This window comes from Choloepus didactylus, chromosome 14 (assembly GCF_015220235.1).
Source record: "Choloepus didactylus isolate mChoDid1 chromosome 14, mChoDid1.pri, whole genome shotgun sequence".
NCBI classification, from domain to species: Eukaryota; Metazoa; Chordata; class Mammalia; order Pilosa; family Megalonychidae; genus Choloepus; species Choloepus didactylus.
In genome coordinates this window covers 46,452,686-46,478,024 of record NC_051320.1, presented here as the reverse complement: position 1 = coordinate 46,478,024, position 25,339 = coordinate 46,452,686, and the positions used below count along the sequence as shown (strand labels likewise).

At 36.0% G+C, this 25,339-nt stretch overlaps 1 protein-coding gene across 4 annotated transcripts in view; it reads left to right on the top strand.

Annotated features, from left to right (window-relative positions):
* The window catches only part of PIP4P2 (phosphatidylinositol-4,5-bisphosphate 4-phosphatase 2), a 115,205-nt gene that overhangs the window by 74,558 nt on the left and 15,308 nt on the right, over nucleotides 1–25,339 (top strand). For all 4 annotated transcript variants that reach the window (XM_037802968.1, XM_037802967.1, XM_037802966.1 and 1 more), the window contains 4 exons: nucleotides 9,122–9,270; nucleotides 13,109–13,215; nucleotides 14,308–14,431; nucleotides 24,795–24,847. In XM_037802968.1, coding sequence (XP_037658896.1) covers nucleotides 9,122–9,270; nucleotides 13,109–13,215; nucleotides 14,308–14,431; nucleotides 24,795–24,847 — 433 coding nt within the window. The remainder of the gene's footprint in view (nucleotides 1–9,121; nucleotides 9,271–13,108; nucleotides 13,216–14,307; nucleotides 14,432–24,794; nucleotides 24,848–25,339) is intronic.

Here is a 25,339-nt window from a genome sequence, read left to right as displayed (position 1 = left end):
ATATTAAGGAGGTTTGCAGCATTTGAAGATGCTGAATTGTGTTTCAACCTTCTTTCCTCTCACCCTCCTTTCTCCTCTTCACCTCCACATATCCACCTTCATTCAGATTTAGATGTCCTCTTCTGTGCTCCCAACTTCCTCTGTATACATGTTCTTATCAGTGCACTTACCACACTAAATTGTGATTGTGTTTTTTTTTTAAATAATTACATTGCTTACAACATGATCCTGACATACCCAAACAAGTTTGCAAACCGTAATCGTTCCTGAGCATTCCCATAACATTGAGATTACCCTCAATAGCTTATTTGTTCTTATTAGATTATTGTTCCATCTTCACTAGTTGCTGTCTATCTCTAGGTCCCCTACATCCTACAGTATAAAATATTTATTTTACATTTTTCACAAAGTTCACATTAGTAGTAACATACGATCTCTCTCTTTTTGTGTCTGGCTTATTTCGCTCGGCATTATGTCCTCAGGGTTCATCCATGTTGTTATATGTTTCACGACCTCGTTCCTTCTTACTGCCGTGTAGTATTCCATCGTGTATATACCACATTTTGTTTATCCACTCATCTGTTGAAGGGCATTTGAATTGTTTCCTTTTCTCGTCAATTGTGAATAATGCTGCTATGAACATCGGTGTGCAAATATCTGTTCGTGTCGCTGCTTTCAGATCTTCTTAGTATGTACCGAGAAGTGAAATTGCTGGATTGAAGGGTAACTTGATGTCTAGTTTTCTAAGGAACCACCAGACTGTCTTCCAGAGTGGCTGTACCGTTGTACAGTCCCAGCAGCAATGAATAAGAGTTCCAATTTCCACATCCTCTCCAGCATTTGTAGTTTCTTGTTTGTTTAATGGCAGCCATTCTAACTGGTGTGAGATGGTATCTCGCTATGGTCTTGATTGCATCTCCCTAATAGCTAGTGAAGAATATTTTTTCTTTTTTTTAGCCATTTGTATTTCCTCTTCAGTGAAATGTCTTTTCATATCTTTTGCCCATTTTATAATTGGGCTGTCTGTATTATTGTCATTGAGTTGTAGGATTTCTTTATGTATACACATATCAGTCTCTTATCAGATACCTGATTTCCAAAGATTTTCTCCCATTGCATTGGCTGCCTCTTCACTTTGTTGACAAATTCCTTTGAGGTACAGAAGCTTTTAATTTTGAGGAGTTCCCGTTTATCTATTTTTTCTTTCATTGCATGTGCTTTAGGTGTAAGGCCTAAGAAGTGACCTCCTAATACAAGATCTTGAAGATGATTCCCTACGTTATCTTCTAGGAGTGATTGTGGTTTTCTTGCCATTTTACATTTTAAGGAAGTGAACTCTTTGAGCCTTGGGAGCACATCTCCTTCTCTGTGGTATTGCTGACACTCCTAGCTCAGTGCCTGGTACAGAGGAGATGCTCAAGGACTTGTGTCTGACTGAATGCTAACTGCTAGGCATCCTCCACAGACTGCCTGACAGCTGCTGTTTCTTACCGGACTGAAGGCCTCTTCACTTTCTCTGGCATCTGAGCTCATAGAGGGGTCTTATCACACCTCTTCAGTTAAGAAACTAGGATTGCCCTGGAGCAGCAGCCAGATTTAGAAAACAGGCAAGTTAAATGAAGATGCGACAGGTATCAATACCCCTGCATTTTCTGAGTCTTTTATATTAGCAATAATCTCTGCAGTCACCCCAGGAATGTGGTACTGCTTTTGGGAGGAGAAGTTCCAGGGGCCTCTACTTGGCTCTTCCTATCAAGTGACCCTTAATCTACGGGTAAGAGAGCCAACTTGGGTATTTTTTTTTTTGGATTGTCAAGAATATCTGTACCAATTATATGGTCAGAAACTAGGAAAATAACTCCAGGATGGGTCTGCAGCTCTACTCTGCCCACTGTGAGTTGAACCTAGACTACAACACCATTTATCACCGTTGTTCATAAGCCCCTTTTTGGACTGATGGACCACAGTGGATTTTTTTTTTTTTACAACAATTATAGTAGTAATTTATTCAGGCAAAACTTATCAATGGTTGCCAAAATTATTGATTGAAAGTGTGTTGAGAAACAGAATATTTACATAGTCTAAGTGTGACTCCTTTCAAAACATTTATTATTTAAAAGGAAAAGTAGTAACTTCACAGTGGAGAAACCTGGCAGATACCCTCTTAACCAAGTTATCAAAGTTAACATAATTTAATATTAACATCAGTTAAATGGGTCACATCAATTTTGTGTACCTCCTGATATGAAATCCACAGTGGAATTTTGCGTCATCAGGAATTTCAGAGCCAGTTTCTAGTGATCCCTGGAAGATCTGGGTCTTTCCTTTCCCTCCTTGAACAGTAACTCTGATAAATGGCCTCAGGTCTGAGAGAAGTCTTGCCACAGTATATACTTGTGGCAGTGTTGCTGGATCCTTCCTGAAGGGGACCAGCCTCCCCTTTAATCAAAGGGCTCTGTTGTAAATCAGTTGAAAGGTTGTGAGTCTCCATTGTGGCTACTCAGTGTATGGATTACTCGTTAAAAGACCTGGAGTTTTTTCTATTAGGTACCTCAGGTAAAATTTTTGCAAGCTGTCCATCTGTTTCAGTCCTAAGCTGATTCCAGTTAGCCACTGCCAGAGATCCTTGAGGGTTAAAGTATTGTAATAGCTACTACCTTCCTTTACAATAAATACACCCACCTTGTCTTTGGTATCAAAGTGCTGCCATTTGGACTGTGTTCTCTGGAATCCCATCATCCCCTGCTAAAATCAGGCAGCACATCTCAATGGAGTCTTATTGCACTGTAATACCCAGCTTATATAGGAGAGCTACCATAGCAGGATACACATGCTTCTCCAATGTATTTACTGATGCCTCAGTGAAGGAAGTGTCTTCTGTTTCTCTTAGGGATGTATGCAAGTTTCACATGATAAATCTATACTTCTGTTTCCCTAAACCTTTGGATTGCTTCCTCTACATGATGCTAGGGAGGTTCTGTCTTCTCAGTTTCATTAAATGTAGGCCAAGTTTCAGCAACCTACAAGTAAACTATTAGTTCTACTTCCAGCTCAAAACAAACACACCGAATCCAGAAGATCTGGCAGAAGCACTCGTAGTGTTAAATTTCACTCAATCCCAGTGTTATATTCCATCATCACTGGTTTAGCACCATTAGGATACACACCCATACACATTCTCTAATTTTCTGACAATATATTTCTCAAAACCTTGCATTTCTTTTGGTGCATAAGTTGCTTCCTCCAGGGTCAGACTTTATACTTGTCCTCCTGGAGCATACTGAGCTCTAACCATAGGTCTACTAGCAATAGAGAATTTTGAGGATGGATCTTAAGGAGAATGGGCATCCCCTTTTGACTCAACTGCCTCATGTGAGGTTATTATGTGGTTTTCAAGCAAGGGAAGGCTAGTCTTCTTAAGCACAGAGGGCAAGCTGCTTTCCACTCATAAGGAAAGCTCAGAGTAACCCAGGGGTTTAAGATTATCAGCTATTTGGGTACAACCAAGTGGCTCCATTTCAAGTATCAGAGTCTCATTCCTTTGCAACCAACCAGTGCCCTAACTTCCACATGAGAGACTGGGTAAGTCTGTGGATTTAGCTGTTACTATAATTTTATAACCTGCACAATTAAATTTTGTGCTTGATTTCCAGCAATATGGGACCTTTCACAGTTGGAAATAAGTGATAATTTTAGTGCTGCCTTAGAAGCTCTCTGGTTCTCTGATCATGACTTGAGAGTTTAAGGACCTGAGCCTCTCATTTTCTTTCTGTAATTGCTCCAGTGCATCCAGAGGAATCTATCCCACACCACAGACCATATAGCGATCCTTACTGCCATGATGGTTAAGTGAAGGGGCCACAAACATCACAATCAAGTAAGGTGATAATTTGATTCATCAGGATGCCACTGCATGCTATGGATTCCTACTGTTCCATTTTCTGTTGTTAAGGAGTTCAGCACTGCATCAAGCCCAAGGCAAGACCTAACCACTCTTCCAAACCCGTGTTTGAAAGTCTGTCTCTGGGATCACTTCTGATATGAGTTTTTGTATCAAACAAGGCCTGGTCAAAAGATAGAAACTGAACTATAGAATTTAATGTAAAGAATTGTTAAGTAGGTATGAAGTTGTTGACTAGGTAACTGAAGAGTAAAAATATAACTCTAAGCTGTCAAGGAGGTATCAAAAGCAGGAAGCAGCTACTACCTCCAGGGCTGAGGGAACAAAAGGAAGTGATTGAAACTGTTACCACTTAAAAACTTAGAGGAGTCCTGCCCAGCTGAAACCTGGCTTCTTAGGAAGAGTCTCTGAGCTTGGGACAAGGGCCCTGCACATCTGGGAGAGGACACTGCTAGCTGGTGCTAGGGTCTTCTCTGAGGAGGAACACATGAAGCTGGTTCTAGTAAGTGTTGAAAACTGCAAACTGGATTCAGTTGTTGCTGTGGGAAAGAACTGCTGCTGCCAGGATGAAGAAGCATTTCTGGGGTGATGCTCGGATAAACAGCAAGCAGGTAGGAAGCCCTCAAAAAGCTGATACATAACGACCATGAAAAAGCAAGTCCTTTCTTCATCCACTGGCCTTGTAAGCTCCCTCTATCACCTTCTATTAACAGAACATATCCTACAGCCAGGTGGCAAAGCAGAAACAGTTAGCAGAGTTCCAGCATCTCAAAGTAGAGTAGAGAGGGTAGATTGGAGCGGAGAGTTATAACCTAACAGCTAACACAGTCTTCCCATCTGACTTCAGGGAGAGGGGTCCTTATGAGGGTGCTGTGGTTCTGGAAGAACCCAAAAGTCTCCTGGAATAGTTTCCAAAATTGCCTTGGTTTCAGAGAAAGGGAGGAAGAGAAAGTGGTCTTCTCTTTCCCTGGGTTGAATTAGATTGGAGAGAATTTATGCTAGAGGTAAATATCCCATAGCAGTTGAAGCCACTCTGTACTTAACCCACACTCTCCACAAGATTCTAAGGGAAAACAAGCCCTTGCAATGAAAGTAAGGAGAAGAAAATTCCAGTGCTGCTCTTTTATCCATTTTTGGGCACATCCTATAATCATAGCATCCTAAAATATCTCTCATTTTAATCTGATGTTATTTTTTTGTTTTGATACAACATCTTTGTCAGGGGTCTAAAGGGTTGAATATAAAGAATATATTGTGAGGTAAGTGAATTAAACCAAAAAATATTGACACTGAAGAGACTTACAAAGAGATAGCTGAGATAATAAGGGTCAGAGCAATATAGGAAAAAAATTCAACCTCTAAAATGAAGGAGGATGTATCTGGAAAAATATCAAGTATGGATTAATACACCAGGATGAATTAGCAGAATGGAGGGGTTCTTTGGCATAAAATAAATAAATTAGGTCTATGTTTGTGATGGGAAAATGTAATTTGATCACTTGTTAGCTTAATAGAATAATAATGGTTATTTTTGAGTGTTTTAGAAGACCATTATGTATGCCTTGTGATCCATATGCTTTTGTTCTATCTCTTTTATGATTCTCAGTTTTTCTATGAAGTTTTTAATATCATGAACTTTTTTTTTCAGACTCTCTTCTATTCTTTATTTTTCCTGACCCTTCCTTATGCACCCAATACACTTTAACCCAGATCTTACTCTCCGGACTTCATTATCGGATTCTTGCCTAGCTATTTCCACCGAATCTCTTCATAGGTGCTTAGATCTTTTCTCTATACTGAGTCATTATTCAATAAGGGAAGTAGCTGTCATTGTGGAGAGATCAGTGGAACAGGAGTCAGCCTTTGGTTTTACTAAAGAAGATCTGTGTAACCCTTAAAAGTTAGAATCAATGGGCATCAGGTTTTTCCTCTGTAAGATGAAGAAATTAGTCTATATGATTTCCAGATTGCATGACTTTCTTAACATTCTGCGATTCTGGAACTTTGAAAGAGAATTTCAGAATTGAGAACTGCTTGTCTAACAAATACTACTCAAATGGTGGAAAAAAGATTTTTCATATAGACAAACCTCATAGAGAAAATGACCATTTTTCAAATAGTAAGTAATCTAAGACTCTTTCAAAAAAGAAGAATTTTTATGAATCTTATTCTCAATATCCAATGTTCCTGAGTTCTGAGATTATGGTAGACTTTTAGGGAGGGCAGAAATTTAAAATAAGAATGAGAGCATTGATCTGCTGACTGTTTTAAAGTGAAAAGAGACAAAGCGAACAAATCTAAGTCGCTAATTATTCTAGTTTAACTGTGGAATACATTTCTGGAATTAAAAGTCCCTTACAAGAAGAGATAGAACTATAGGTGAAGATTTCTTTGGGGTAAAATCTGAGTGATAGGGAAAGGCCAAAAGTACAAGAAATATCTCTAAGTCAGCTTAGGGCTGAAGTAATGGACAGATTGAAACAAAAGGCCTGAAAGCACTGTTTAATGGAGTAATTAGCGTGCAACATCGGTCATTCTATTGATCTCTTGGATTGATTCCATTTATCCATCCATTTATCTGGTGGGTTAGGTCAGTGCCCTGACTACCTCACCTCTTTAGGCTTATGATTTGGAGAGGGCATTCTTTTACATAGGAGGGAGCCTTTTTGCAGTCAAGCTGTACTCCCATGCTGGGACCCTTGCTTCTCTGCTAGAAGAGTAGGGATAATATACTTAGTGTTATTTTTCCAAGAGAAACAGATGGATTTGATAAATTTCTGGGATTCACTTTTTTTTAAATTCAGTTTTATGGAGATATATTTGTGATGCACTTTTTCATTCAATCATTTAAAAAATAGTTCTTGAGCATCTATCATAGATGAGGCACACAATTCTGGTGAATCAGTCATGGACACACCAGACATGATTCTGGCCTTGTGGAGCTATGGCCTCTCCTGTCTTAGACTTCTAGACCACAGTGCTTGTTCTGCTTCCTCCCTCTACTTCACCAGCTTGCCTGCAGAAGAATAAATTAGAGTATATTTTTGTCATTGAAGGTTTTTCTTTTTTGACAGATTGAAAACTTATAAAGGGAAAATCTTAAAGGAAAAATTCACAAAGTTTTGTTGGCTCGAATAATTTTCTTGGAAGATTCCTTTGAGCAAAGCTTGTGCTTATTAGTATGTGTGGATTTTACTGTCCTTTTATGTATGGCCTCCTCCCCCCAACCCCAAGGCACTTGTTTTCTTTAGGAAATTGTCTTGTCTTTAAATTTCTTTACTATTCTACTATAATCCCATACCTGGGATTATGGGAGAACTACTTCATATTATTTTACAATTCAAGGGAGAGGTAAGAGGGAAACTAACTTTTATTAATAATGCTATTGCTAACAATTATTGAAGACAATATATATTTTTATTACATACCAGGCAGTGTGCTAGGTTTTCCACAGGTGTCTTGTTTATTCCTCTTGAAATGTCTTGAAATTCTAGTGAGATGTTTATTATTTTCCCCAGGATAATGCCTTCTTTATTAAGATCTGATAAATAATCTGCAAATTGCAAGGGTTCAAAATGTATTGTTGACTCATTGTTCCTTTAATCTATCCTTTTCTTTTTGATCAATGCATTACAGGTCACTCTGCATCAACCTCAAATTTTTTGAGGAATTCAAAATTATTTTTATAATTTAAGGCATCTGTAGCTTCTTTTCGGGTTCAATGTTTGGCAATGTTCCCAAAATTTGAGAATATTGTAATTTCAGAGTGGCGTCTTTCTGAGTCTTGACTGCTGCAGATATTCAGCTTATTATGAGTCATTTGAATGAATAGCACTTGTTGCTAATCCTTTGTAAGTCTGAAAAAAATCTACATAATAAACCCCTAGGATGCCAGGTGGTAGCATATGGATTCTAAACATACTATAATATCCTGTGCTTGAAATCATTTAAAAATATCATAGAATTCAGCATCTAATCTAGTTGAGAGAAAATCTCTGTTTCATATATAGCTCTATACCCTATTAGCTATTGTGATTCTATTTTATAGTGACCTAGAAGCCCATTGAGATGTCAGCTCTCTTCAGTAATGCTTAGATCATGTGTTGGGGTATGGCCCATTCTAGACATCCTAAGACCATACCTTACCTTAAAAGGGCCTTCTATACCTGTAATTGAGATAGCTTCAGAAAGATAGGAAGTCCCTTTTTAGACCCCCTCCAGAGTCTTCTTCTCACACTTTAATAACAAATATATGGTTCTAATAAATCAATCCTTAATTCTGAAACTGCACCCTCACCCTTTACTCACTCAGTTAGTCATCCTTAGGGCTCTCCAGAATGTGTGTGTGTATCTTTGTATTATGGGAATTTTCAAACATACAAAAAGAGTAGTAAGAATAATATGACTTTCCATGTCATTATATTTCTCAATTACTTACATCTTGCTATTCTTGTTTCTTCTATATCTCCACTCTTCCCACCCCACCCCACCCCCTTGGAAAAAGTCAATCCCAGACATTGTTTTTCACCCATCAGTACTTTAGTGCATTTCCTAGATTTTTAACGATAAGTAAAAATTTGAAACTAGAAATTGTTGTAACATTTAGTTTATTTCTCTTTTGTGACTGAAAATAGCATGGTTCCCATCTTTGTTACATGTTGATAAGTTTACTTTCCCTAGATTTTTGTCTCTTCTGGACTGACTCCAAAACCTTATTTCATTTCTGTCACAGTTAGCAGTCATGTTACTGGTTCCAGTATAAACAGAGAGCATGGCAGCTATACAATTTATGTGAATGTAAAAGCAATTTTAAACCTTTGTTTTGATTGACTATTTCTGTTCCTTGGTAATCAGACCATTAGTGCAAGGTCATTTTACTTTAGGTATAAATCACTACTTTCCTATTAAAGGTCTATAAATTTCCACATAGGAATGGAATGAATATTTTGAGTATAGGTTATTGAAAGGACACTGGGTCATTGGGTTAGACGTAGGCAAACATGTTTAGGATTTTATCAGAATTTAGAATTATTTTACTTCACAAGACAGTCTTATGTGTGTTTATCCTCCAGAGAAACTAGGGTAAGTTGACTGGCATTAAAAACATAAATCAAACAATTGGGGAAAACTTGGAAGTTTCTACTTTACTTCTATTGTTTGTATGCTTAAACCAGCCACAATGTCTCTGAGACTCTGATTCAGTGACTAATGTCTTTTCAGCGGAACTCCCACCTCCATATACAGCCATTGCCAGTCCAGATGCCAGTGGTATTCCAGTAATCAACTGCCGCGTGTGCCAATCTCTAATCAATTTGGATGGCAAGCTTCACCAGCATGTGGTTAAGTGCACGGTTTGCAATGAAGCAACAGTAAGTGGAGTTTTCCATTAATAAAAACACAAATTGTTATCTGAAGTCTTATCCCTAAAGGAAATACTTCAGTAATGTTACTTAAAAGTTGATGTGGACTGGGTACAAATATAGAGCTCTCTTTTCACCTTTCTTCTGTCTGTTTGTGTTTGGTTCTTTACTTTGCAAGAGACTGACAATGGGCAGTTATTTATAATTATCTTTGGTGTCTGTTCACATTACAACTAAATCCGTTCTGATTCTCACTAAAATAAAAATATACTAAACTTCACTATAAATGTGAACTGTGTCCTTATTATGTAGAAATTTATTTAAAATCTTGTTTTATTTCTGTAGGATGTCAGTATAGATTTCCTGGGCTTTTGTGAATTACTGACATTGGTGCTAAAGTGTTTACAAATAACTTGGTATTTTATTCCACTTACTTGATGTGAATTTAATAAAATGTTCGAAAAACTTGAAGAGCACAGTTTTTACTGAACTTACATTATATTGACATTGGGAAGAAAAATTTTAAACAAAATTTTTACAGGTTCAAGTAAACTGTTAATGCATGTACTTGTTTAGATGAACTATATTTCTGCTTTAATGGTTAGGCTTTATTTTTAAAGTTCCAATTCCTCTCTCCAAATCAGCAATTAAAAATTAATTTAATTTTTGGTATTTGTATTTTTTTTTCCTTTTTAGAAAATCTTAAAAAAAAAAAAAGCCAGCAATTATTGCATCTAGGAATCATAAAACATGGATATTGTGCTTTATATATTTTATAGGAAACTCATAAAATAAAACCTTAAGTCATGAAACAGTATATTTCATTGTAAATATTTTTTTATAAGGACATCATCTGGAGAAGAGCTTTATTGTGTAAACTGGTAATACCTACAAAACTAACTATTTTCTTTTAAGTTGAACACTCTCTAGGAAATTTAATTAGCATTAACTTCCTTAGCAAACTATTCACATTTGGAAGGAGAGTAAGAGTTGTTGGACATGAATAACAATTTAAAAAATACCAACATTTTAAAGATTTCCTTGGATTTGATATTGGTACTAATTTCTTCTCCTATTCCTTATCCCATAACAACTTTTGTTCTTTGAGCAGAAGAAAAGAGATTTGAAGCATTGTGTTTATACTTGGAAGTACACAGAGCAGACTTAGTTGTTATGCAGGAATCTCAAAAATCACTGTAGATTTAGCTAACAGGGACAACCTGCTTACTTAGAGGTGTTGCATTCATACAAGATCGTTGGGTTTGGCTACAAGTAACTTCTGGGCATAAAGGAATTTAGGCCAAAATTTTTATATCATTCCCCCACCCCCACCCCCCCATGAAGGAGTAAAGAAATGTAAATAATTGTAAAGATTCTACAGAAAATGACTAGTACTTATAAGATTGCCTTGTTTAGAATCAGTAACATAAAAGAAGAGGAAAAAGTGAAAAAATAAGTTTTTGAGGACTGCTTTAACTAATACAACTTGCTAATGTTTAAGATGTAATATAATCCTAAATTTATTAATAAAGAGTTATCAGGCAGCTAGGAGCATTTCTAGAGAATTTCTAAGTGGAAAAGAACACATAAAATGGACTAGGGTTCCAACAGAGAAACCCCTTTATACCCACTATCACTTTCCCTTGTTCCATTTTACTGTGATTCATTCTACTCTTGTCACCTAAACCAGGGTATCAGTGTATCATTTTTCGTTCTGGGCAGCATCCTCTGATAGGAACCTGATACACATGTGAAGATAAAACACACACACACACACACACACACACAAGGTTAATAAAGATCCTTTTCATTTCAGTAGATAGGACTGGAAAGGAAAGGAATTTTTGCACGGGTTTTTGTTTTTGTCTTTGTCAAAAATAATAGCAAAGTTAGCAAGACTTTGAGAATACAGAATTTAAGGTTAAAGGAGAGGTGAATTCTAGAACAAGATAATGAAAACTGGACAAATCCTGAGAAGAGAATGGAGGTACTTGGCTGTATAACTGGTTAGAAACCTGAGATTTGGGAGTTGACAGACTGGGGTTGGAGTACCAGCTCTGCTGCTAAGTAGCTTTATATTCTTGACAACTTGACTTCTTTAAACTTATTACCTCATGTAAAATCGTATAATAATAATAACTACCCCATGGGTTGCTGCTGGCATCATAGGAGTAAAGTCCCCATCACAGTACCTGGCAATACAAGTTTATTTTGCCACATAAGAATATTAAACATTATGCATAAGGACAATGTCCCTTTTTATTCTTTCATTCCACTGCAGACCAGGAACAACATGGCGTGGACTGACACTGAGGACCAGTGCTTGGGATTTAGTTCAACCACCTTGACAAATGAGGGAACTGAGGTCTAGAAGTGAGGTGGGAATAAAAACAAATCCTGTCATTTGCTGAGCACATGTTTAGTTAATAGTACAGTGTAGGTATACAGAAATTAACCCAAATTCTGTTTATCTTGACATTTTAATAGTATCGAGCTATACATTCTGTATGTTTTGGAATTTTAGATATTCAAATCTTCAGTTATATAGTTTGATAAATTGTAGGTGCTTTATTTGCTTTCTTTTATATATTTCTACTATGGTTATTTACTTAAAAACATTTTTTTTTCTTTTTCTTTTGAAATAATCGCAGACTGATGGAACAGTTACAGAAATAATGTCAAGAATTCCCATATATCCTTCACCCAGATTCCCCAAATGTTAATATTTTACCATGTTTGCTTTCAGTAAATAAAAAAACAAATAATTTTTTTCCTGAGCAATTTGAGGGTAATTGACATGGTGCTCCTTTACGTCTATGTACTTCCATGTGGATTTCCTAAAAACAAGGGCATTTGCTTATATAATCACAATACAATCATCAAAAAACAGGAAATTAACATTGATATAACATTATTATCTAATTTACTGACCTAATTCATTTCTTTCCAATTGTCCCATTAATGTCCTTCATGTCAAATGTCAAAACAAAAAAACAAATAAAAACTTCTGGTCCAAGAGCTAGCCAGAATGACATGATGCATTTGATTGCCACATCTCACTTAATCTGAAACTTAGTCTTTCTTTGTCTTTTATTACTTTCATATTTTTGAAGAATATGGGCAAGATATTTGTAAAATGTCACTCAATTTGGGTTTGTCTGATATTCCCTCATGATTAGTTTGGAGAGAGAGAGACCACAGGAGTGATGTTCTATTCCTCTTTGTGCATCATAGGTTATTGAGTTTATCAAGCTTAAATGATAGTATTGAAAGATGGATTTGGTATTATTCTTGCTTTTAAACTTACTGTAAAGTTTAAAAAATCAAAAGTGCTAGTATTGAGAGCTATTGCTTCTTTTTTTAAAGTTAAAGGATGTCATAAAGTTCATCACGTCTAATATTCTGATAGGTAAGGTTTAAGCGAAGTTCAAATTGATCATGTTCTCCTCTTTCCCCACTATTCTTGTTATTGGCCCCATCCATCAAGGACAAGTGCCAGAACCCTCTGTGTTTGCACCTGGCCAGACAGATACCCTTACCTTGGTAACTTTAAAGGAAAGCAACACTACGTGTACGCTAATTATCCCCCTGTATTAAAAGGCCAGTATAAACTAATTTTGACATACGTCCTTAATAATTAAATCTCTACAGCCCTGTCCCCCAAATCATAGCATGTTTGCCAATATTTATATTATGTGAAAGTGCTTATGCACTTCTCCTTAAACTGCTTTGGTTGCACTAGGGAAACCTTACTTTTTAAGGAATCGTGTCTTTTTTAAATGCAAAAATCTTTGGCAGTCTGTACTTTGGTTAATTTTCTGTGTTTGGTTTTTCTTCCTTTATCTAGCCAATCAAAAACCCCCCAACAGGGAAGAAGTATGTTAGATGCCCTTGTAATTGTCTCCTAATTTGTAAGGACACATCTCGGCGAATAGGATGTCCAAGACCCAATTGGTAAGAGATAAAGACTCTTTCATTCACTCATTCATTTGTTCCTTCAACAAGTATTCATTAAAGGCTCATTATGGGCTATGCTTTATTCTAGACAGAGTCTTGGTCCTCAAAGTAATTATAGGACCCAGAAGATGTTTTCTTTGTGAAAGAGATTTTTTTTTTTCTGTGTTAAGGGAATGATATGCTTTGTATGAACTTAATGATCATAGATATATGTGATATAATATTCTTGAATGAGCAATGAAAGTTTTCTTGATGTTATCTACATACTTAATGTACTATAATCAATGACTCATGAAACTTATTTAAAAACAACCATTTAGTTTACCTTTGACATAATCTTAACCTGGAAGTGTTTTAATTGTCATTATGTATCTCACTGTAAGCTACACTAGTCTCTTATATATCTAATAATTTCTAGAATTATTTGCATGTGCTAGATGCCATTATGGTTGTGCCCAGATATAAGAATATCAAGACCTTAACTTTGCTTTTTTGTGTGTCTGCTTTTCGACCATTAAGTGAATCATTTGCAGCCCCATCTGATGGTAAACTGGAGAAGAGAAAGGGCAGGTCCCCTCCATTTTGCTTTCTCTCAGTCTCTAATTAAGTAGGCATCAAGGAATAGAGCCTACTTAGAGAAATTTGATTGTGACTCAGAAACTTGGTAACTTCATGCCACATATATCTTGGTTAATGTAGTTATATTTTAAGTTAATTTATTTCATCTTCTACCAAATTCAAGTTGTCTTCCCAGATAGAGAATGATAACAATTGTTTTCTGATTTCAACTTATAAAAACTTGGAAATGGCAGCTAAATGGTTCCTAAGGTCATTGATTAATACCAGCACTTTAATAAGTGGTTTCTATCTCAAATATAAAAATACTTTTTTTTTTTGCTTTTGAAAGAGTGACTATTGCCATTTTACCTGATTTTGATTCCAAAGCTCAATTCTTAATTCACTTAAGTTATAAAACAAGCATAACTGGATTTCAACAATATATTCCATGTTATTAGACCATATATTGCAGGTTTTCCCTTCAGTCCAAATTTGTGGGATAATGAAGTTGTTCCCTTTCTTTTTCCATAGTAGACGCATAATTAATCTTGGTCCAGTAATGCTTATTTCTGAAGAACAGCCAGCTCAACCTGCATTGCCAGTTCAACCAGAAGGTACAAGGGTCGTGTGTGGCCACTGTGGAAACACATTCCTGGTGAGTAAACAACATTTGCCAGAGGGACATAAACCTGTAGATACAGGTCATGATCATATGGATTTGACAACTGCTCTTATTCTTTTATGTGGTCCATGTGCAAATTGGTCAAAAGATTAAAGCAGAGCCTTATTTGGGAAGACATTGAGTCAGAGCTGCAGCTAGGATATACAGCATCATCTGTGAATTAGCTAAAAAGTGCCTGCTCTGATTGATCCAGTTGTGAAAAGGAGCTTCTCAGTGTGAACTAATGAGAAATAGCATCCTTTCCTATAGGCTTAGCTCCATGGGTGCCTTGGCATGGCGAGTGGCTAAATCTTAGCCCCACTTTCAACTCCTTAGCAGAGCACAAAGAGCATTATCTCCTACAGTGGCTCTCTGCTTCGTGGCTTTTAGAAGTCAGGAAGAATTCTCACTTTATCAAATATTTTCTGGGGTTAAAAAATTATACTTGGACTAAAAGTAATTATCTCTGGTATTCTTAGTTAAGTCATTGATAAAAATTAACAAAATACACAGAATTTGCTATGAGTAAAAGTTATAGGAGTTTTTGTTTTACTGTTTTAAAGTTCAATCCAAGGTTTGGTTCTAAAAAGTTAATTTCCTAATGACTGACCCATCAGGAAGGGTAAGAACAAGTTTTCTTTTCTTGCTCAGCCTTCAAGGGAGACAAGAGATTTTCCTTAGAGCCTGGGTATTGATCGAACCTTCCAGGGTATAGGCATGGGAAGGGCTAAGCTAGCACTGGTCTATAAACAAGACCTGCACTCGCTAATGGATAAAGAAATCATACTTGCATTGCTTTTTCTCCTTCTAATTTTTATTTTTAATAAACCAATTCATTTACATAGTCTCAAATGTCAAAGCTTATAGGGACTACAAAGTTTAAAGGGAAAAATCGTGGTCATATCCTCCTCTGGTTCCACCCCAAGGTCCCATTTCCCAAATACTTTCAACCCTTTCAACTGCCCTTCTGGTATTTAATTCCATGCATTTAACTTAATTGCTTATACTTTTGCTTTTTAATCAATTTCAGACATTACTCACTGTTCTGGTTTTCTAATGTGCCGGAATGCAAAACACCAGAAATGGATTGGCTTTTATAAAAGGGGGTTTATTTAGTTACACAGTTACAGTCTTAAGGCCATAAAGTGTCCAGGGTAATGCATCAACAATCAGGTACTTTCACTGGAGGATGGCCAATGGTGTCCGGAAAACCTCTGTTAGCTGGGAAGACACATGGCTGGTGTCTGCTCTGGAGTTCTGGTTTCAAAATGGCTTTCTCCCAGGACGTTCCTCTCTAGCCTTCAGCTTCTCTCCAAAATGTCACTCTCAGTTGCTCTTGGGGCATTTGTCCTCTCTTAGCTTCTTTGGAGCAAAAGTCTGCTTTCAAAGGCCATCTCCAAAATGTCTCTGTAAACTGCAGCTCCTCTCACAGCTCCTGTGCATTCTTCAAAGTGTCCCTCTTGGCTGTAGCAAGCTCACTCCTTCTGTCTGAGCTTACATAGTGCTCCAGTAAACTCATCAAGGCCCATGCTGAATGGGCAGGGCCACCTCTCCATGGGAAACTATCCAGTCAGAGTCATCACCCACAGTTGGGTGGGGTGCATCTCCATGGAAACACTCAAAGAATTACAGTCTAATCAACACTGATACGTCTGCCCACACAAGATTACATCAAAGATAATGGTGTTTTGGGGGACATAATATATTCATACCACACACTCACTAACTTATAAAGTACAAAATGAGAATTTAGCTCTTATACTACTATACTGACTTGTATTCTTTCCCCTAACTCATATTCCCAGTTTGGTTATAATTTTTATTAACACCTAATGTTTACATTTATTATGATTAGGTAGATAATGTTTATAACTGAACATTATGTTGATGTCTATGCAAATAATGTTCACAGCTGAGAAAATATACATTTTTCTCCTGTATAACTTTTACATTTTTCTTAGATTTGTTAATGGTTGTGCCTCCCCCTTTTGAATATGCTTAATTTTTTATGTACAAATCATTAATTCTTCCCACACACTTTTATAGAACAGTAAAAATCCCTGTCAGTATAGTCAAACACTATTATTATTTAGTTTTCCTGGTATACAACTGTCATCCTGAGATTTTTCCTTCACCATCATCCTAGGAATTCCATTTACCTTTTTCCTGTGTTTGATCCCATGCCATCCTTGTGGTTCTTGGTTTAATCCCTCACGTTTTAATTTGACCGGATGTAGAACTGTAGGTTGCCAATTGTTTCCTCTCAGAAATTTGAAGGCTTTTCTCCATTATTGATGAGAAGTTCAAGTGCTCTTCTAATTCATCTTTTCTATGTGACTGATTTTACCCTCTTTATTTTTCTTGTTTTCCTCTTCTGGTTTCACCAGTGTTCTGAAATGTCATGTGGCTATGCCTTGGTGAGGGTCTTTTTGCACTCATTGTCTGGGTAGGCAGTAGGCCCTCTTAAGTGTCTTCATAAATTTCAGTTTTGATAAATTTTCTTATATTATTCTTTGGATAATTTTTCCACTCTATTTTCTTTGTTCCCTCTTTCTAGAACTCCTTATATTAGACCTTATGAATTGACATAGTCTCTTTTCTTTTTTCTTTTTTAAACATTTTCTTTCATTTTGATATTACTTTCCAGGAAAATTCCTCAAACTTATCTTCTAAGCTTTATTAAAAATTTTAATTTCAGGTAATTAACAATTTTTAATTTCCAAGAGTATTCCTTTGTTCTCTGATTGCTTTTCCCTTTTTATAGCATCCTCTTTTTAGGTTATTGTTCTAAAGCTATAAATTATATTAACAATTGTCTCTCTTTTTTATACACTTTTTTCTTTTGTAATAGAGCCTTTCCTCAAACGTTCATTTATATTTGAGAGCTAGTCACTGATTGGAATCTCTATGCATGTAGGTAGGGGCTGGGCATTTTTTTCTTCTCTTTTCTCTTGATTTTCTTTTTGAAGAACTCTTACATATAGTATTAGTAAATCTTTTCTGGGGTCAGTTTTTCTGGAGAAGAATCCTCTAATCTCTCTCCTTTTTTAAAAGCAGTTTTATTCACACACTATACAGTCCATCCAATGTGTACAGTCAATGGCCCTAGGTATAATCAAAGTTGTGCTTTCATCACCACAATCAATTGTGAGCATTTTCATTGTTCCAAAAGAAAAACCCCATACCCCTATTATTGACACTTAGCATTGGTCTGGTACCTTTGTTGCAATTGATGAAATGATATTGTAATATTTCTGTTACCTGTAGTTAACTAAATTTCTAAATGTTGGCATTTAGGACTATACATTTCCCTGTCAGCACTGCCTTCTCTGCATCCCATAAGTTTTGATACATTGTGTTCTCGTTTTCATTCATCTTGAGATATGTATTCATTTGTCTTGCAGTTTCTTCTCTGACCCACTGAATGTTTAAGAGCATGTTGTTTAAGCTCCATATATTTGTGGATTTTCCTGTTCTCTACCTGTTATTGATTTTAAGCTTCATTCCATTATGATCAGAGAAAGTACTTTGTATAATTTCAATTTTTAAAAAATTTATCAAGATCATTTTTTGTGACCCAACATGTGGTCTGTCCTGGAGAATTATCCATGAGCACTTGAGAAGTATGTATATCCAGCTCTTTTGGTATATAATGGTCTGTATGTGTCTGTTAGGTCTAGTTCATTTATCATATTATTCAAGTTTTCTGTTTCCTTATCGATCCTCTATCTAGATGTTCTACCTATTGATGAGTATGGTGTATTGAAGTCTCTAACTATTATTAGAAATGTGTCTTACTCCCTTCAGTTTTGCCAGTGTTTGCCTCATGTATTTTGGGGCACTGTGGTTAGGTGGATAAATATTTATGATTGTTATTTCTTCTTGGTGGATTGCCCCTTTTATTAATACAAATGTCCTTCTTTGTCTCATAACATTCTTGCATTTAAACTCTATTTTGTTTGATATTAATATAGCTATCCAAGCTCTTTTTGAATAGCTTTTTCCAGCCTTTCACTATCAACCTATTTGTATCCTTGAGTCTAAGATAAATGTTTTGTGGACAGCATATAGATGGAGCATTTTTTTTTCCATTCTGCCAATCTGTGTCTTTTGATTGAGGAGTTTAATCTATTAACAATCAATGTTGTTACTATAAAGGCAGTACTTACTTCAACTATTTTATATTTTGGCTTTTATATATCTTATCTCATTTTGTCTCTCTTTTTTTATCCCTTTAGTTACCCTTACTGATAACCTTCTATTCTACACTGTCCTCCAATCCTCTCTCTCTCTCATTTTTTCTTTGTAGCCTACAGAACTCCCTTTAGTATTTTTTGTAGGGCAGGGTTTTGTTAGTGAACTCTCTCAGCTTCTGTTTATCTGTGACTATTCTAAACTCTCCCCCTTTTTTGAAGGACAGTTTTGCTGGATAAAGAATTCTTGGCTGGCAGTTTTTCTCTTTCAGTACCTTAAATATATCATACCACTGCTTTTTTGCCTCCATGGTTTTTGATGAGAAATAGGTACTTAGTCTTATTGAGTGTCCCTTGTATGTGATGAACTGCTGCTTTCAGAATTCTCTCTTTATCTTTGGCAGTTGACAGTCTAATCAGTGTGTGTCTTAGAGTGGGTCTATTCAGAGTTATTCTGTTTGGAGTACATTATGCTTCCTAGATATGTTTATTTATATCTTTCATGAGAGTTGGGAAGTTTTCAGCCATTATCTCCTCAGATATACTTTCTGCCCCTTTTCCCTTCTCTTCTCCTTCTGGGACACCCAGGATACATATAATTATGTGCTTTGTATTGTCATTCAATTCCCTGAGATCCTGCTCAATTTTTTCCATTCTTTTTCCTATTTGTTCTTTTGTCTGTTTGATTTCGGATGTCCTGTCTTTTAGTCACTCGTCCTTTCTTCTGCCTGTTCAAGTCTGCTGTTCAGCCACTAGTATATTTTTTATCTCTTCTATTTTGTCTTTCATTTACATAAGTTCTGTTATTTTGCTTTGTACGCCTTCAAATTTTGCTTTATGCTCACCCAGTGGCTTCTTATTGTCCTTTATTTCTTTAGCCATATTTTCTTTCATCTCCTTGTATTGGTTTAGGAGATTTGTTTGAACATCTTTGATTTGTTGTTCCAAATTCTGTTTCTCCTCCAACTTTTTAATTTGTTCCTTTGACTGGGCCATATCTTCCTGTTTCTTAATATGGCTTGTAATTTTTTGCTGAAATCTGGGCATCTGACTATCTTGATGAGATTATTCTGAAGGTCAGTTTCTTTTGTCTAGAATTTTGTTGTTGATTGGTTTTGTATTAAGGCTCTTCTTTGACCTTTGGTTCATCAGTATTTTCCAGCCAAAACAGGGCCAGGAACCCTTGATGGGGTAACAGACCAGTTCTAGAGAGCCCTGGGGAGAGGGTCAGGAAAGACGATAAAAATGCCTTTATTTCAGTTTTCCAAGGGTGTACTTTCCTGAATTGTCCAGAAGATGGCACTCTTCACCAAGAATTCTATTTGTCATCTCCCTGAATGTGCTCTTTCCTGCTCTGCCCAGCAGATGGTGCTCTTCAGCAACCTATTTCCCACAGTCCTAGAAAGGCAGGGTATTTTTAGCCCTCTGTTGGCTCTGCCTCTGATGTAAGTGGAAACAATGGCAGGGCTGGTGCCTGTCTGGGGTGGGCTAAAGCAGGAGGTTCCAGTGGTCTAAATTGGCCAGCCAATAGCTGCATCAGTACTGGGCTGTGTCCCCCTCTGTTCTTGGGGAGGAGGGCTTTTGTAACTCTCTCAGTCCACAGCAGTCTACCAGGCAAGGACCAAGCCAACCCAAACCTGCTGGCCTGAAGTGTGGGGTATAGGTATGAGGAGCCTCAGCCGAGGGAGTTACTTACAGCTTTTCCCATAGTTTCTCAATCTCTTCATCCTACTCTTCCCTGGATGCTGTGTAGTGCTCCCCTGTTCTCCAGATCCCCAAAACATTAGCTGTTTGGGGACGTGGAGTGAGCCCTGCAACTCCCTATCCCACCATCTTTCCTCTAATGTCTTGTAAGTGATAAGCTTGGGAGATAGCATTTTGGGAACTGTGAAAGGTAATAGGGCTGAAGGCCTCACCCACTGTTCCTTTGGTTTTAGAATGGTGTTTTATTCTTGCCTTTGGCTATGGTTGGTGTTCCTATATCCACAGGCTCTCCAGTCCAGTTCCTCTTCAGAATAAACAACTCTTTCTTTTTTTTGCATGTGTTGGGGAGGGGTGGTTTTCTGGTTGTATGGTATGGAAAGAGAGTGTACAACTCATATTCCTGCTTTTATCCCTACCCTTTACCCCAACCTTTGCAAGTACTTCATGGCTTTAATATCTCAGTTATTCTGGCATTCTTCAGTGTGAACCAGCCTGTTTTTATTGGCATATCCCTCTGCAGGCAGTTAAGTTTCAGCATCTCCCTTTCACTAAGTTTGTTACCAAGCCTCCATCAGCATTCCATTGTCCAAATATTTGATGCCACCTCCTCTCTGCTTCTCTTTGTCCTTATACTGTTACACATTTTTAACTTCATTTACTATCATTTTGGTGGGGTTTAGGGGATAAAATGGAAATGTGTTCATTTTCCAATTTACTACATTTAACCTGAATTGCTAGGATTTTTCTGATACATTTAGGAGGACAAGCTAAAGCTCCTTCCTTGATTTATATTTTTATTTAGTAAATCAGTGATTGAGCACATAAGTTAATGAATATAGTTGGTGAGGATAGGTACCAAGTTTCTTTCAAAAAAATCACTATCTATTGATTTAATACAGGCAATACTCTCTGTAGGTACTGAATCAACCAAATTAAATATATATTAAACATTTTTATTATCCTTTTCTTTCTTTTATGTGAACAAATTATATCTTGAAAGCCATGCATTTAAAAATCTTCGAAGTAGATTTATTTCAACCTACCTCGGGTATCTCCTCTCCATAATTACCTTGCATTTTTCTCAGGTATGTTTTATATTCCAAATCTTTTTCATGGATAATTCTTGTGGTCACATTACAAATGCAGTAATTTCATTTATTCAGCAATGTATGTTAAGCACATACCAGACACTTGTCTAGGTGCTGGGGAAGCAGTGGTGAAGAGGAAGGCATAGTCCCTGCCCTCATGGAGTTTTCTAATCTACCAGGAGGAGAAAGAGAACTAAAGCAAGCAAGTTTAATGAGATACATTTGGAATAATATGGGATGTTCTTATAGAACATAGAAATATAGAAATAAAGAGTGTTCTTAATCTACACATAGAAGCTCCCAGTCTAGATTTCTTTTTCCTCAAAGGAAGTGACACTATCCTAAGAGTAATGGAAAATTGTAGAAGAGCTTTTTTGCTTAATTCTGTACACAGGATTGCTGTATAGCAGCTGGACTGCAGAGGAACAAGCCTGGCATGGCAGGGACACTGGATATTTGGTCTTTATCATTCAGAGATAGCATAAAGAATTCGATAGAAAGAATTAGCAGTACTGATGATAGGGTAGATAATGGAATGAGAGATTAAAGGATTTGATTAAAGTCACCTGTTTCAAAGGTTTCTATTTAATTTGTTGGAATCATTACCTGACAATGAATTCTAGAGAGGAATCCAAATTGAAGGTTTAGATATGGTTTTAATTATTTTAAAAAGTAACTAATGCAAGTAGATACTCCCCACACCACCCTCCCCAGAAGAAAATTACTAGAGTCATATGCAAATCATAGGCTAACTTCTAAAACTGGCTTTAAAAAAAAAAAAGTACATGTTACCGGGGTGAGGGGAAGGGGCAATGGGAAATTAATGCAAAATGAGTATATTGTTTCTGTTTAAGTTGAATGGAAAGTTCTAGTAATGGATGACAGTGAGGGTATTGCAACATTGTGAATGTGATGATGCACACATCGTACTCCTTGAACACATACTTCCATGCACATTTCCTATGAACAAGGATATTCACTTCTGTCATCATCTTAAGTGCAGTTATCAAGAACTCTAACATTGATATAAAGCTTACATTCTGTATTCCAATTTTTTTTTTATTTCCAATAATGTTTCTATGAGCTTTTTGTCCTCCATTCTCAGATCCAATCTGGTATCACATATTGCATTTAATTTTCATTATCTCTTTAGTTCCTCTCTCTTTTTTTAAAATTGTGGAAATATATACTACATAAATCTTCCAATACCCCAAAACTACCCCCTCCCAAGGATACATTCAGTGGGCTTCAGCAAAACTGGCTTTCTTACTTAATAGTCAATGCTGGCAAGTGAGTCATATTACCAGATGAATACAATTATTATGATTAAAAACTTTAACTCTTTAGCATGAAAGAGTGTTTCGTATTCATATATAGTTTTAAAGATATGTACATGATTTCAAACATCATGGAAAGCATTGCTTTTTGTTATTAGGGGAGCATGGTACAATATTTATAGGGTGAATATTGCTTTTGAGAGTTTCGGATTAATGAGAGATGCTCAGTGTTCTGAAGAGTACATTGACTGCAAAGCTCTTAATTCTGGCTTGAGAACTCAACCTTAGCCTTATTAGGATACTGATCTTGAATAATCTTATATCCTTTGTAGTATGTTCTTTGCCCTTAAACTGTTAACAGTTAGGATAACTTATTTATTTATTCCCTACCTTGTTTCAGCCTTGGCTCACAAGGTCCGAAAGTTATTGGCCAAATTACAAAGATTCATTCAGTTCAATAGTTTTAGAAGTAAAATATAAGAAAATGAAGGAGAATGAAAAATAGGTCAGAAAAATAAGATGAAGTAATGGATAAGATGAAAACAAAAGAATGCATGCTATTTTGTCCTGTGCAATTGATAAAAATTAGGCCAAGTTTTAGCTCTGAGCTTTATAGCAGTCAATGAAAAGAGGAAGACTTATCTATTATCAGAGATTCATGATATGCAAAAAAAAAAAATAATAATAATAAGTCACTTAAAAGCTTTTACTGCAATACCAAGACCTGAGAGAATTCTCCCTTGGTTTAAGGTAAAAGAACAATATGATGACTGTGTTCTCAACAGCATTAGTCTATTCATAATATCTTTTAATATATCAATGTTAAAATGCTAAAGTTAAATTTGCTAAGAATTCACACTAGCATTTTTGACAGCCTGGCTGGCTGTCAAGTTTAGAAGTTTAGAATGGCTAGATCTGCATTTCCCAAAGTGTTTTCCACGGAACACTTATTTTATAGGATAATAATAGGTATAATAGGTGTTCCTTGAGTACAGAGTTCCATAGTCATTAGGAATTGCTAGGGTAAAAAGCATGGTAAACCTACTTTCATGAAATTTGAAATAAAGTAAAGAAAAAGGGGTTCAGACAAAACCTGATCTGTTTGTTTTTCTCCTAAAGCTAATCATAAAAGCAAAAACAAAAGTATGCATCCAATTCTTTCTTAAAATTATCTTCTATTGTGTGGAGATCTTTGAATGAGCATAAGTTATTGAAGCCCTACCAAAGAATTTGAGAGTTCTTAAAAGAAATATGGGTGACCTGGAACCCTAACCAAAAATAATTTTAGTAAAGAAAAAGATGATTTGATGATAAAACTGCTAACATACTGAAAGAATGTCTCCTAAACCAATAAAGAAAGTTAACCCTTTACAAGAAGCTATATAGGAAAGTAAATAAGATGGAAGTTGAGAAAGACAATTTTAAAATATGTTATATGAGGTAAAAATCTACTTTGAATTGATATTGTACATTCTTTCAAAGACTTTATCTGGTAAGCTATTTTAAATATCGAAATAACTTTCCTGTGAAGAAGGAAGCACATACTGTAACTTATATTTACAGGTTAGAAAATTTAAAAAGAAATTTGTACCATTTGGCAGAACTGGAAGCAATGTTGCCTGACTTTGTTCTACCTGTATATATTCTGTTTAGTTTACTTTGCTGTTTTGCTAAAGGAATAGTTCCATATTAATACTAAATGCATATATTCATGCATTTAAAAGGATAACCCTTAAGATTAAAAGGAAAAATAACTTTGAAGGTACATGAAAGTATATAAAATATGGTTTTATTTTCTGGGAGTGAACTGAGACATAAAGGTGAAAGAAGTGACCCTAATTACGTCATTACATTCAGCTTTCATTGTAAAGCAAACCTAGATTGCGTCAGAATCTTGGAAAAGCCATGGGAACTGTTTCAGAGGGGAATCTCAAACTATTTAAGAGGGGAAGAAGAGTTGGTGGGGAAAAGCTCATGTTACCATGAGACGGTAATTACTTTTGCTGCGATTCCTAATGACATTTAAGCTAAAAGAAACATTTTATCAGATTGGATATTTTTCAGTTGTTTTTCTTTTCAATCTTTTATTTTACAGTGGATGGAATTGAGGTTCAACACTCTGGCAAAATGCCCACACTGCAAAAAAATGTAAGTTATCTACTATTAGAAATATATTAAGAAGAATTGAGACCAATTTAAAGAGCTCAGGTTCTCACTGAAGTAGATTCAGATTTTGAGATATGTTATGGAATGAATGTGTGATTGATATATTTATGTTTTTCAAGACTAAACAAATAAGACATCCTTAAACTAATATATTTTGAAATTAAAATGATTGGGCTTGATTATCATTTTCTGAAGGAAAATCAGTTTCAAAGAAAGTGAAATTAAAATTGTCAGTAACCTGGTTAGGATTTTCAAATATCTTAAGAGGTTATAATCTATTGTAAATAATCTAAAGCATATTTTAAAATGGGGTGTAATCCAAGAGAAAACCCAAACTGTTCTGGGGTTCATAATTAGGTACTTGTCATGTTCTGCCTAATAAGATTATCTGATGGCAAAATTTATATATTGTATTTGTATATCTTAACTAAATATTCAGTCTATTTCTCACTATTTCTAAATGCCATGCCTTAG